At 54.3% G+C, this 12,683-nt stretch overlaps 6 protein-coding genes across 6 annotated transcripts; all 6 read right to left on the reverse strand.

Moving 5' to 3' along the window:
- Positions 1-205: 205 nt before the first annotated feature.
- On the reverse strand, positions 206-697 carry LBRM_15_0190 (conserved hypothetical protein; the record flags this gene model as incomplete). Its single annotated transcript, XM_001563418.1, has 1 exon — positions 206-697. One exon carries the CDS (start codon positions 695-697, stop codon positions 206-208), a length of 492 nt encoding a protein of 163 aa, XP_001563468.1.
- Positions 698-2,144: 1,447 nt separating this feature from the next.
- LBRM_15_0200 (conserved hypothetical protein) lies at positions 2,145-3,020 on the reverse strand (the record flags this gene model as incomplete). The annotated part of the gene is made up of 1 exon (XM_001563419.2): positions 2,145-3,020. One exon carries the CDS (start codon positions 3,018-3,020, stop codon positions 2,145-2,147), a length of 876 nt encoding a protein of 291 aa, XP_001563469.2.
- Positions 3,021-3,883: 863 nt separating this feature from the next.
- LBRM_15_0210 (putative 60S ribosomal protein L13a) lies at positions 3,884-4,552 on the reverse strand (the record flags this gene model as incomplete). The annotated part of the gene is made up of 1 exon (XM_001563420.1): positions 3,884-4,552. The coding sequence occupies one exon, from the start codon at positions 4,550-4,552 to the stop codon at positions 3,884-3,886; it is 669 nt and encodes a 222-aa protein (XP_001563470.1).
- A 2,412-nt stretch (positions 4,553-6,964) lies between these two features.
- Positions 6,965-8,536, reverse strand: LBRM_15_0220 (conserved hypothetical protein; the record flags this gene model as incomplete). Its single annotated transcript, XM_001563421.2, has 1 exon — positions 6,965-8,536. The coding sequence occupies one exon, from the start codon at positions 8,534-8,536 to the stop codon at positions 6,965-6,967; it is 1,572 nt and encodes a 523-aa protein (XP_001563471.2).
- Positions 8,537-9,121: 585 nt separating this feature from the next.
- Positions 9,122-10,246, reverse strand: LBRM_15_0230 (putative protein phosphatase 1 catalitic subunit; the record flags this gene model as incomplete). The annotated part of the gene is made up of 1 exon (XM_001563422.1): positions 9,122-10,246. The coding sequence occupies one exon, from the start codon at positions 10,244-10,246 to the stop codon at positions 9,122-9,124; it is 1,125 nt and encodes a 374-aa protein (XP_001563472.1).
- Positions 10,247-11,082: 836 nt separating this feature from the next.
- Positions 11,083-11,892, reverse strand: LBRM_15_0240 (conserved hypothetical protein; the record flags this gene model as incomplete). Its single annotated transcript, XM_001563423.2, has 1 exon — positions 11,083-11,892. The coding sequence occupies one exon, from the start codon at positions 11,890-11,892 to the stop codon at positions 11,083-11,085; it is 810 nt and encodes a 269-aa protein (XP_001563473.1).
- Positions 11,893-12,683: the final 791 nt, after the last annotated feature.

Below are 12,683 nucleotides of genomic sequence, written 5' to 3' on the forward strand. Positions count from 1 at the left end.
TTTCCAAGCGAAAGAGCCACAACAGACCACCAGTGGCTCATCACCAAAATAAATAAATAACTACTCTCCCCCTTCCCTGCCCACCCCTCACACTGTGCATCACCATTAAGCAACACAACCAACCAACCAACCTCCCCCCTCCTCCTCCGTACAATACCAGCAGCAGCCACACACACACGCACACACACACGCAGAGACACCCTCCTCATGGTGCGAGAGAGGCTGCGCGCTTCACAAAGTCCTTGTGCGGGTCCGTGATCCAACCTACTGCAGGGTACTTGCTGCGGAGACGCTCCTCCCACTCATTCAGCGTTTGAAGATGCGCCGGGGAAAGGGTGGTCCAGTCCGCGTTGATTTCGTCACGGCCAACGATGACCTTGCCGAGCTGACGGGAGCTGTCGCACCCAGCAAAGGCGCTGTATGGGCCCTCTGGCCCGTACCACTCAAGCGAGACGTTGTAGATAATCCCCTTCACACCCATGAAAGCCTGCGGCTTCTTCTTCCCGTCGAACTGCGACAACTCCTCCACCGTGTAAGCACGCGGCACGAACGCGTTGCAGTGGGGTTTCTCGAACAGCCGCTGGCGACTCCTGAACTGCAGGCGCACGAGCAGCACAACGAAGACGCCCAAAAAGATGCCCAGGAGGATGCTGAGCTTCGTCACCTCGTGAGTGCTTGATGCGTTTCTGCCCGACATGATGGTAAAATGGTATGGTGGCAGGTCGTGTCCTTAGCACAGCCTTTCCCTCCTGCAGGCCCACAGCTCTGTGTTGTGTGTGTGTGTGTGTCACCAAGCGCTCCAGACGCTGCACAGTTGGCTTCTTTCTTTCACGTTGGTGTGGTCCTGTACGGACGGGTAGAAGTGTTTCGCATCACAATCGAGATAGAGTCGATCGGAAGAGAGAGAGAGAGAGAGCGATTCAAGAAACGCACGCTTGCCTCCTCATGTGTGTGTGTTTCGTGGTGCTTGTGTATTTATATGTAATGGCACTATGAAGGAAGTCAGCGAAGTTAAGAAAGACAAGGACGCGATCAAGCCAGCAGACACACAAGGCACAACTGCAATACAATACGCCTGCATATGTATGTATCGCCTGCGTGGGTGTCCGTGTGCGGGGTGACACAACAAGCAACATGTAAGTAGTGAGAGAACGAGAGAGGGAGCAGAAGAAGTGAGGGGTTCACGAAGGGCACCCTGGTCGATGCAGGAAGAATGGAAAGAAAATCCACAATGGAGACGTGCCCCCATTCGTGTGCGTGGCGACGTCTATACTCCCGCAAGGCGTTACAAGAGGAAGAAAAGCGTAGACGCGGAAACATCACATCAAAACACATACAAATGTGCTTAGCATTTATTGCTCCAGGTCTATCGCGCTTCCTTACGACAGAGGAGGGCGGGGGCACCCTGGTGCGTGGTACACCGGGGTCTGGTGCCCCGCCCTGTGCAGCCCCTCGATCCCTGCCAGTGCCGAGACACCCGTGGTGGCGAGAGGGCCAAGCGCCTGCGACGCGGGGAGGTCAGAGCGATGTCTCGCTGCCGATGTCGGCGGTCAGGGCCTGGGTGGGCGAGGTGTCCGCGCGACTCGAGTGCATCTCAGCCGGCCCTTGCTGCCCACTGGCGTGGGGAGGCTGAGCCAGCCCGCGAGGAATGCACGAGGTGGCGACCGGCGCACTGCTGTGAGGCGTGTGCCCACGGCTGCTTTGCCCCATGCGATGGGCCCTGTGAGGTGTCAGGGTCGAGGAGGGGGTTGCCTCATCTATGCTGCACGGCAGGGCAGTGGGCGCACGCTGGAGAAAAAGGGGGGTTGTCGTGTCTTCGTAGAAGCCCATGAAGCCGTGAAGGGAGGGTGGTACGAGAGGGAAAGACACACACACTCTCATACAGCTAAGAGAAAGACACAGAAAGCGAGAGGAAACATAGCACACACACACGCACACACACGGATACACGAATACAAACGTAGCATGGAAAAGGTCACACCGTCACCATCATCAGCAGCAGCAGCAGGTGCCGAGGGGGGACGACTGGGTGGAGGGAGGTGTTGCAGAGGTGAGAGAACACATGTACACCAACAACAGACACAATTCAGAAGAGGAAAAGAGGTACCAAGTAGCATACAGACCCATTGCGTCCCACACCCCTTTCATCGCACTATGCCATCCGCGCGGAGCTCACGCTCCAGGTGCTCGAGGGAGTAGGTCGGGAAGAAGCTCAGCAGGAAAGCCTCCATACACTTCGTAACGACATAGCCGATCTTACGCAGCTTCGACACAGGTCCTACATGCCCCTCTGGCTTGAAGAAACGACCAAGCAAGGACGGTGCTCCGATTGTCCCCGCCTCATGAGTGATCTGAAAGTTGCGAATAAGCACCTGCATGCCTTTCACAACAACGTACAACACGATAAGGCCGAGCAGGTGGGCACTGCTCAACTTGACATGCACGTAGAGAACGAAAAAGATAAGAAGGAGTTGGAGGAGATGCGTGCGGTTGTGCATGGCCTGATTCGCCAACCAGCTCATCCATCCACCGACAGCGCGGGCACCGCGAGCAAGGCGACCTCGTGGTGCTGGTGGTGCGTGCACTACTGGTGGAGGCGTGACTGCTGGTGCTGCTGTTTGCGCCGGCCTGGCACTATCGTCGTCTGTCCCAACAATGCGCCGACGAAGGGCGCCTACCACGTGAAGCTGCCCAGGTGCCTTGCCGGTCAACGTGTCAGCATCACCAGTGTCATGTGTTGGCACGCCTCCGTCGTTTCGGCGCACTAAGCTTCCGGCTGTGTTGCCTTGGCTGCTCACGTAGTTGGACCGCCGTGATGCCACGTAGAACTCACGGAACTCCTCGAACGACATGGCACGCCGCTCCGACGGCGGCGAATCCCTTTCGGCGGATGTAATGCTAGTACCCGACCTGCTCGCAGCGGCCACCTCCGCTGGTGCTGCTGCTGTAGGTGATGCTGCCTGCGCGGGCAGCGACGGCAGCATCGTTGGACGTTCGTCCGCTGGTAGAGACGCAGACATGGTCAAGCTATAGCCCAGGGAATAGAAGGTGCTGTTGCGTGGTACAACCCCCTTCCTTCTCTCTCGGACACGCACGCAGAGCGATACCCAAAAAAAAGTCCTTCTGGAGGGACACGGCGCTTAGGGGGGGGGGGCATTGGGGGAGGGAGAAGGGGGGAGAGATGAGTAAGAGATGCGGAGAATGCAAAAGGAAAGAACGCACTGCCTCGCCTCTGTTTCTTTGCGCACGCACCACGCACGGTACGCTACTACATACCAATGTAAAGTGCACCGCGCACACAGCAGCAGGGCTGCTCAACCTTACACTTGAAATGAAGGAAAGGACGCTGCAGGGCAGGGCAAGCTGGTGGACACGAAGTAGCCTCCCCCCTCCCCTCGTTTCGCCGGGCTCTCTCTGTTGCGCGTTCACATGCGTGTGTGTCCGACGCCAGGGACAGGGCGGCTTGGCGTCCCCCTCGAACTTCTGCCTCCCTCACCCCTTTCTCTCTAACCAGAGCTGCCACGCGTGCAAAACAAGGTGAAGGGAAAGAAGCATCGCGCACAACATTCCATAAGCGCGCAGAGAGAGCGCGCAATCTTGAATGCACGGCTCCATCCGCTGCTCGCTCTTTTTCTCCTTTGTGTATCCTGTAGCTTTTCCGTCTTGGTGGGAGTGTGCGAAATCACAAGAAAACGAAATAAAGCGAATAAAACGAAAGTAAAGTGCCTCTGCCGCACTCCAATCACAACCGTAGAAGAGAGCGAGAGATGCCGTGTGGTTGTAGCAGTCGCGCAGTGCATGCGGGAAGAGGCGCTTCGGTGAGGGAGATCGTCAACAAGAAGGCAATATTTCTTCCTCCTTGCGAACGCACAGAGGCATATGGTTACGAGTAGCCGAACTTCTTCAGCACCGCCACGTTGTGCTTGGGCATCTTAGCAAGCGCCTCCTTGCGGGCCGCCTTCCACGCGTCGCGGAGCTTTGCCTGCTTTTTGTGGTGGCGGGACGCCTTCTCCACGCGAGCCTGCTCGAGCTTGGCGACGACGTCGCTGTACTTCCAACCGACATGCTTGCACATGTTGCCGAGTACTGTGTACGGGCGCTCCGAGCGGTAGCACGCATGGCGCTGGGCGCGCGGGATCACCACACGACCACCTGTGCGCACCACATTAGCCGGCACCCCCTCGTAGGCCACCAGCGAGTTAAGTGCCCTCATGCCGCGCTTCGTGTAGCGGGGCAGCATGCTGCGCACGGCGCGGACGAACACGTCGGATGGGGCACGGTGGTGGAAGGGGCCCTTCGTGGGGTTTGTCAGCTTCCGCTTGCGCAGGTACTGCAGGTACTTGATCTTGTTGCGGATCTCCGTACCGGCAATGTTGAGCTGCTCGCAGCGCACTACGGTGATCTTCTTACCCAGTAGCAGCTGCTTGGCAACCACAGCCGCCGCACGACCGAGAACATGATCCTTCAAGTCGATCACGATGATCTCGGGGCGATGCTTCTTGGCTTTCTTGCGCTGCACGCGAGACACATTCTTGCGGCTAGGAAGGGCCATTTTTCACGGTGTGTGGAGTCGTGAAACAGCGAAAACACCTGTGGTGCGAGAACGATGGAGGCGTCAGGACATACATGTATATGTTGGAGGATCGGGTAGGTGTGTGTGTGTGTGTGTATCGGGAAGAAGCCGGGAGAGGAAAGAGAGAACGGCAAAGAAGGCGCGAGTGACATAGGCACCTGCGTACGCACACACATACCAAAAGCTGAAGAAAGATGAGCCACACCTGTGCTTGCCTTGACGATCGGCGAGCCTATCTTCAAGTAGAAAGGAGAGAAGTACAGCGGAGGACGTTACTCGTACGTTTCACCGCGTGCCTCCAACGTATCCCCAGCGCTGTTACCTTTTCAATTTTTCCATGGGAGAGAAGACCGATCTGCTATCCCTCGACTCGCGCCCTCCCATGACACTACCGCCGTAAAAGCTATCAACGCGAATTCTGCTGTCACGCCATAATTGGGCAACACAACGCACGAATAAGTGGACTGATGTATCCCCCTTTTTCCATCACCTGAGGACCCGTGTCTCCCCAATGTCTCTAGTACCCTTGCGCTGTGCGCCTCATGGTGAGCAATGAGCCCACGAGGCAGCCTGTCCGAGGCACTACGGTCGGAGCAAGTACAGTGAGAGAACCGACACGCCAGAGAAGCGAAGGAAGCGACCCATAGTGGCCCTCTCCCCGCCACTGCGACACACACTGCAGGAAGCCTTTGCCGATGGCCTCCAATCATGATGTGCTGTCAATAGAAGCGCATAACTGCGCTAGAAGGTGCGCCGCAAAGTCCCGAAGACCTCATCCTACGGCGCGCGCTTCAGCCTGTATAGTCATGCATGGCGTCGCAACGCACTGTTCAGCAACCGTGCGAGCCGCGCCTATTTCAGAAACCAAAACAGCACCTCAGTCGCTCAACGGCGCATCCGTAATCACAATCACCATTGGGGCCTGCCTCCCGCCTTCCTGAAAGGAAACGCGGCCAACCGCTCTCTTTTTTTTCCTTCCGCACGATCCGGCAAACCCGCAGCCCCTGAATAGCCCACACTTCATCAGAGCGCTGTTTCGCACATCTATAAACGTGCTCGAACACCAAAGCACAGCCTTTTTGTGCCCCCACGTGCCCACTGCCCTGCCATACAACATGGATGAGTCCCCCTCGACCCCTGGCACCTCACAGGGCCCATCGCATGGGGCAAAGCAGCCGTGGGCACACGCCTCACAGCAGTGCGCCGGTCGCCACCTCGTGCATTCCTCGAGGGCTGGCTCAGCCTCCCCACGCCAGTGGGCAGCGAGGGCCGGCTGAGATGCACTCGAGTCGCGCGGACACCTCGCCCACCCAGGCCCTGACTGCCGACATCGGCAGCGAGACATCGCTCTGACCTCCCCGCGTCGCAGGCGCTTGGCCCTCTCGCCACCACAGGTGTCTCGGCACTGGCAGGGATCGAGGGGCTGCACAGGGCGGGGCCCCAGACCCCTGTGTACCACGCACCGGGGTGCCCCCGCCATCCTCCCGTTCTGTCATCGGGGTGGGGAGAAGTGGAAAAAAGAAAGGAAGGCAGCAGAAGAGAAAGAAGAGGCAATATGTATGTCCATCAGCGCGTTGCGTTGCGTTTCGAGAGAAAAAAAAAAACACAAGAGGAAAAATCAAAGTGAAAGGGGGTGCATCCACGACGACGCAAGAGCGGCTACACTCCGTTGTTGCCCTCTGCCACATATGGTGGCTGCTTTGTTCCTGTCCCCCTGATTCAGTCTCTTCACAGGAGCGGCACCTCACTACAGAATGAAGAGATTGGGTGAGCCAAAAAAAGGGGGAAGGAGAGTGGCTCACGCGCACATCACTCTAGGTAGCCAAAAAAATATATGAGCGTATGCTGCCGTACACAGTAACAGAGCGTGACGCGCCAGCACACGCACACGTACGTGTCAAAGTCAGTCAAAGACCCGAAAGGGAAAAAAAAAGAGAAAAGACGAACGAAGACGTTCGCCTGCCTTTCGGCGTATTTGTGGGTGTGTGTGGGTGTGGGTGTGTGTGTGGGTGTGGGTGTGTGTGTGGGTGTATCGACTCTTCACGATGGTGAAAACAAAGCACTCCCAACACGGGAAAGAGGCACACAGGCACACACACACACGCAGCAGCAGCAGCAGCAGCAGCATCCTCACAACAGGAGGTGGGCAACAGAAGAACAAGGAAGAACCAAAGGAAAACTGTGAGAAGCAGGAAGAGGAGAAAGGAACGGGCAAGGGAAAGGGAAGGAAAAAGCAGTAAACAACGGACGGAAACGATGCGAGTTCTACAATGTACGCGCGTGCATCGCGCCATGTCCCCCGCAGCCCATCACAATCAAGAGAAGACAATGCTTGGTCTGCCTTTCCCCTTTCCTATGCTCTTGTACATACTACCCACTCACAGAACGATTTCACTCACCGTCTGTCAACAGGGTGAGTGCACCCTCCAAGTTGAGATTGGCCTCCTCATCCTCCTCGTACTCGCCATTTGGCTTGAGTACGCCGAGATATCCAAAGCCATATCCGCAAACCGGTGCTGCCTCTATTGAGTCCTCGGCAACCGCAACCGAAACTCGCTGGGACAGTGGAAGCTCCGACGCAACGAGTGCCTTGGCTGCTGCTGCTTTGTTGGCCTTCTGCTCATTTGCCCGCAGCACTCGCATACGGCGCCGAAGACGCTGCTGCCGCCGCGAGACGTTGCCCCGTCCATCGTCGCCACTGCTGCTAACGGACCTCTGCATCGGTGTCACCCTACTTTTGCGGGATGCAATGATGCGCTGCACCCTTTCAGTGTCACTTGATCCTGGGGGGCTAGGGATGCCTCTCAGTTTCTGTGACGGTCGCTTGGTTGCGTCTACCTTGCTCGCACGTGTCAATGAAACAGCGACGGGTGCACTGGCACGTTCCTCAGGAGGCTGCTCCCAGCCGCTGAGGCCACCTGCAGAGCTATTCGCTGTCCCTCGTGCTGGCCCATAAGGCCTGCCTGCGGTGGCCTCTTGCGATGCTTGCTGTCGGTGCCCATCCCCGTACGAACATGATATGGCGGCATGCTCAGCCTTGGCCACTATGTCCTCGTTGTCCACGAGGCGAATGTAATCGCATTTGGAAAACGAGTGGAACAAGCCCTCTCCTAAAGCTGCTCCAACCTCCCCTGTGGCACTCCTGCTTGACGCCTGAGGATAGGATGGCGACACGACAACTGTGTCTTTCAGAGGCTGCAGCTGCTGCGGAATTACGGAGTGCATCGAAAGAGATAACGCCACGGAGGGAGGCGACTCAACGCGGAGACCGGCTGTTGTGACAAAAGGGAGGTCGCTTGTCAACTGGGTGCCAGACCTGGTGTCAACAGCTAGTGGAGACGACAGATGTTCATGTGACGCAGTGGCCGTCTTCCAGATCGGTGGAACAAACGCCGGAACCGCAAAAAGGGCCATGCCCTCTGGTGCTGCGTCTATGCACGACTGCTCGTCACTGCTCACGAACAAACAAGACATCTTTCCCGCTCCGGTAAGAGTGATCGTGTCAATCCAGGATATACATGGGAGGTTGAACACGGAATGCGCGATGCCTGCAACATGAAACACTACCTGCACCCACTTGTTGCGTGGGATGATGAGGGGAAGGTAGGCAGTCGTCACGTCATCAGCCGTCTCATCGTAACGTGGATCTTTGATATAGGTACCAATTACCAGTTTTGTCCGATTCACTGTGTACTGACTGACAACGACCTCTAGCGCGAAGTGGTCTATAGAGTCGAGGCAGAGCTGGGCCACTAAAAGGGAGTCGTGTAATCGCAACGAAGATAGAGGGAAGTCCTCGCGTGGAATTTGCACACGGGTCTGCGAAGGCTTTCCTTTCATTATGAGAACTGGTTTCCTAATGTGCTTGTCGATTACAATAGAACATCCCAGTGGATTCACCACCTTTGCATGCGTCAACAGCTTACTGTTTGCCTCCATCACGAGCTGCAGCTGTGTCGCCATCTTGAAAGTCTTCTAGAAAAGAAGGGTAGCGTAGTAAAATCTCAAATTAAAACCTTGAAGGTGAACTGAGCATGTGAAGTAACTGCGCTCGCGCGCGTACCTCTCCCTGCCACAGCGCTATCCCCTTTTCTAAAGAGACTGTACAAAAGAGCACAAAGGGAGTATGTCACTTTGTGACAGGAAAAAAAGGTGTGGGGAAAAGCCAGGAGAGCACTTTGAGCATTTAAAGCTAGAAACCTCTGCACAAAGGCTGGTCGAGGGAGCACTATATTCACTAACGGAATAGAACACACATCTTCCATTGTGTTTATTTGTGCTGCGTGAAGGCAGCAGCCGATCCAAAGGAGAAAGAGATAGAAGGCAGTTTTGATAGTATTACACCGCCTGGCATAGTGCCCTCCAAAAAAAAAATGGAGATATGTCTCTTTTAAATTGTTTTCACGCTTAACTTGCGGTTGCAAATATTCTCAGTGATGCTCTCTACACTCGAGCATGAGTGAAAATATACACCATAGGTCAATGTGAGATAGTGCATGCAGATCTATGTGAAAAAGTCGCCTGCTTCGCGCTCATCAGCTCTTCATGTCAGTCGTGGTTCAGAGGGTTCGGAAGAGGATCTCGAAAAAGCATGATATCCCGTTGCTGGACAAAGTTCGGTGGCTCCAGCGTGATGATGCTGCACACCCCCTTTTCATCTACACATAAAATGCCGCCTCTATTTCCAAACTCGTTGCAGTAGTTAGTGGCGGAGAAGATGGTGAGCAAATGGCGCTTTTTGTGATTCGGGAAAAACTGAAAACCTTCTTCGACCACTTGATGTGCACGGCACACCAAATCTATGTCATTCTCAACTAAAAAGCGCTCAAGGGCCCGTTCGGAAAAAACATATGATATTCTGCGCGAACTAGGGGCCCAGTCCACACCCGCTGGCAGGTCCGCTTCGGGGTCTGCCCAGAGAAGGTCACAAATGATGCCTGAGTGTGGAACGTTGCACGGACGCATGTCCGGGATGTCTCGCAGGAAACGAAGCTCGGCAGAGAGACCGCCGTGCACACAGAAAATGGAGCCGTTGATGAGAGCCGCCACAGGCAGTATACGGAAAAAATCGGCAAACATTTTGAATAGTTTAATGCCGTAGCGCCGCTTGCACTCGTCATAGAACCCATACAATAGCATGATTTGTTCGTCTTCATGGTTGCCACGAAGCATAGTCATGTGGCGTGGCGAAATAATCTTGAGAGCAAGCAAGGTCACAACGACCTCGACGGAGCGAGCGCCACGGTCGACATAATCGCCGAGGAGTAGAAAACTGTACGTGTTATCATCCATTGACGAGTTGGTCTCTTTGCGTGCCTTCTTCGCATCAGCTCCAAAAACAGTGCCCCCCAGTGGTGGGCATCGTTTGAAGATGTTAACCAAGTCGTGGTATTGCCCGTGTAGGTCACCGCAGACGTAAACGGGTGAATCTACTTCGACAAGTATTGGCTCACTAGCTATGATTGCGCGTGCCTTGACGAGAATCTGAACGATGAGCTCTTCCGGAATCCGCTGTTCTTTCAAAACGTTGCTTGTGTAGCGCTCAGGAAGAAGTTCTAAAAGGCGGTAAAGCACATCATTCTCTCTTTCAACAGAAAGAGTGTCTGTGGGAAGGCTACTGAGTGTACATATGGATAGATCCACAGCGCATCGCCCTCGCTTCGTGTGCGACATTTGCACATAATTACCTAAGATTCTGGGTTTCTGTAGCTTCAATCGAGCTTATCTTCTGGAAAAAAGCGCGCTGCTTTTAAACGTGGAGTGTAGTAGAAATTGCATCAGTGATGAACGAAAAAGAGTGTAGAGGAAAACATAAAGAAATAACTGAGATACTTTCTCCTCCATTATGTCATCTTCCCGCAAATATCGAGATAGGTACACATATGTGCTACAAATCATCTCTTTCTGTTGTACTATTGCTAAATACTGTGCAGGCGGGACAAAGCGACTGTCATTGAGTCGGGTCATGTATATAATCGCCTCTTGTCCTACTTCATCCCTTCGTCGCAAGCATGCTGTACGGTCGGCGCCAGGCAGACACAAGTGGATCGCACACCTCGATCCAAGCAGGCCACCTTCATAGTCCTGCTCAAGGGAACAAGCAGTAGCGTTTGCTGTGTTGGCAACAGGGGGTGACTTAGAGACATGGTGGAGGAGTTCAAGGAAGACGCTGACAAACTGCAGATCAAGACCCTCTAAGACCATAACCAAAGCAGCAGCAAAGCGCAAAAAAAAAGGCATCTTTTTTCGATCCGATGGTGTTAAAAAAGTGTTACTCTATTTTTAGATGCGATGCCAGTAAAGAGTCTGCAAGCCACCTATCAGAGATCTGAGGGAGGCAATCACAGAGCAGTAGTTGGGGTCCTAATCGCCCCACAACAAAAAGCGAAACAGTAGCAACGCAGAGAGAAAATTATGCAGACTACTCTTTCTTGGCAACGATATGATTCGCAGTATTTTGTTGTTGTTGCTACCCAGCGGTGTAGAAGATACCCTGCGTTTATGTGTGCTTAGCTTTCGTCATCGCCACCAAAAACTGGGGCATAGATGAGGGTGGGAGGTTCATCACTGGAGACACAGTTTTTCTGGTTTCTCATGGGTTGAGGAGAGTTACTTCGTTTCCGAGACGCGGACATTGTTGAATCCCTGACAAAGCGGAATGGCTCCGGTGTCCAGGAAGACATAGCAACCAGAGTCCTGCCGGAAGCAAAATAGCAGTCGGCACTAGCAAGAATGCAACCGCTCAGGATTACTTCACTGACCGCAAGCCCTGTGCCGCTCTGATACAGCACCAACCGAGCACGATCCCCCGCGAAAAGTTTCAGCTTCAAGGGCACGGAAAACTGGACGGTGTTAGTTACTGCTAGGGGGACTGGAGGGCCAGTCGCTTTGCCATCGCAGTCAAGGCGTTGCATGAAGAGATATACTTTTCGTTGCAAAGATCCTACAGCGGTATTGAAGGCTATAGAAGATACCTCGATCGAGCCCAGCATTGGCACCACGGGGACTTGCAGGTCAGTTGAGTGGGTTGTCGTTTTTAAGGCGGTCACACCGTCCACCGGGATTGAGAAGAGTAACGGGATATCTGTTAGTCCGTTTTCCGCCTCGAAAGCAGAGCGGAGGGACTTCCTGAACGGCAGTCCCGCTTTTTCGAGCATGATGAACAGTGCGGGAGAGGTTCCTCGCAACATGCGAAGAGAAACTGGTAAGGTGAAAGGAAGCAAAGAAAGGTTGGAAACGAAAGGACGAGAGCAGTTGACACACAGCATTTTTAAAAAGCATTGTTCTCCAAATTGGCAGAAAACCCACAGTTTCACCATAATGCTCAGTGAAGAGCCACACGCAAAGAAGACAGCGAAGCGGTGAAGATTGAAACCGGCTGGCACTTTTTGGGAGGCAGGGGGCTTGTAAGGGCGCCTGTTTTGGTTGAGCTCGATTCTGCTGTGGAAAGAAACCACGGTGCTTCTGAGGTCCTCTCACATAACCGTGCGTTTTGACACACTACTCAGGGTTGTGTCGATAATCGTGCTGCACGACTCAAAGGTGTGCTCGATAAAAATTGCCAGTCTGCATGAAAAATGTTGCAACAAACACAGTGGGGGGGGGGGGATTGGCTGCATTAACAGACCCCTTTCGCCAAAGCACTCTCCCAAGTGACCCCGTGGCACAGGCACTCTCTCCAAAGCCACCTCCACAGTTCACCCCCTCCGCTCTTACACGTTTGGAAAACCCCACATGTACTTTATCAAAGCAGGTCCTTGCGCTCAATACGCGCGGGGACGACACCTCGGTCTTGTTCTCTTTTCTTATCACTTCCGGTACCCCGTACCCCCCTCTAGCCGATCAAGGCGAATTTACTTCTTCAACCCACCGACTTCATCGACAAGCAACACGGTTTCCTGCCGGTGAAAACCTCACACACGACCCTTCCATAGTGGCTGCAAGCTTCTCCCCACACGAAGGGGTATCTTCCCCCACCTAATGCCAGGTGCATCTCTACATTTGCGCGGTGATTTCTCAACAGTTTGCCAATGGCAGCGCTGTCACCTGGCGCGCTCGGTGGCAACATTGTGACAGAACTACGCCTATTCGCTTTCACTCCTACTTTTTG

The sequence above is a fragment of the Leishmania braziliensis genome, chromosome 15 (genome assembly GCF_000002845.2).
Source record: "Leishmania braziliensis MHOM/BR/75/M2904 complete genome, chromosome 15".
NCBI lineage: Eukaryota > Euglenozoa > Kinetoplastea > Trypanosomatida > Trypanosomatidae > Leishmania > Leishmania braziliensis.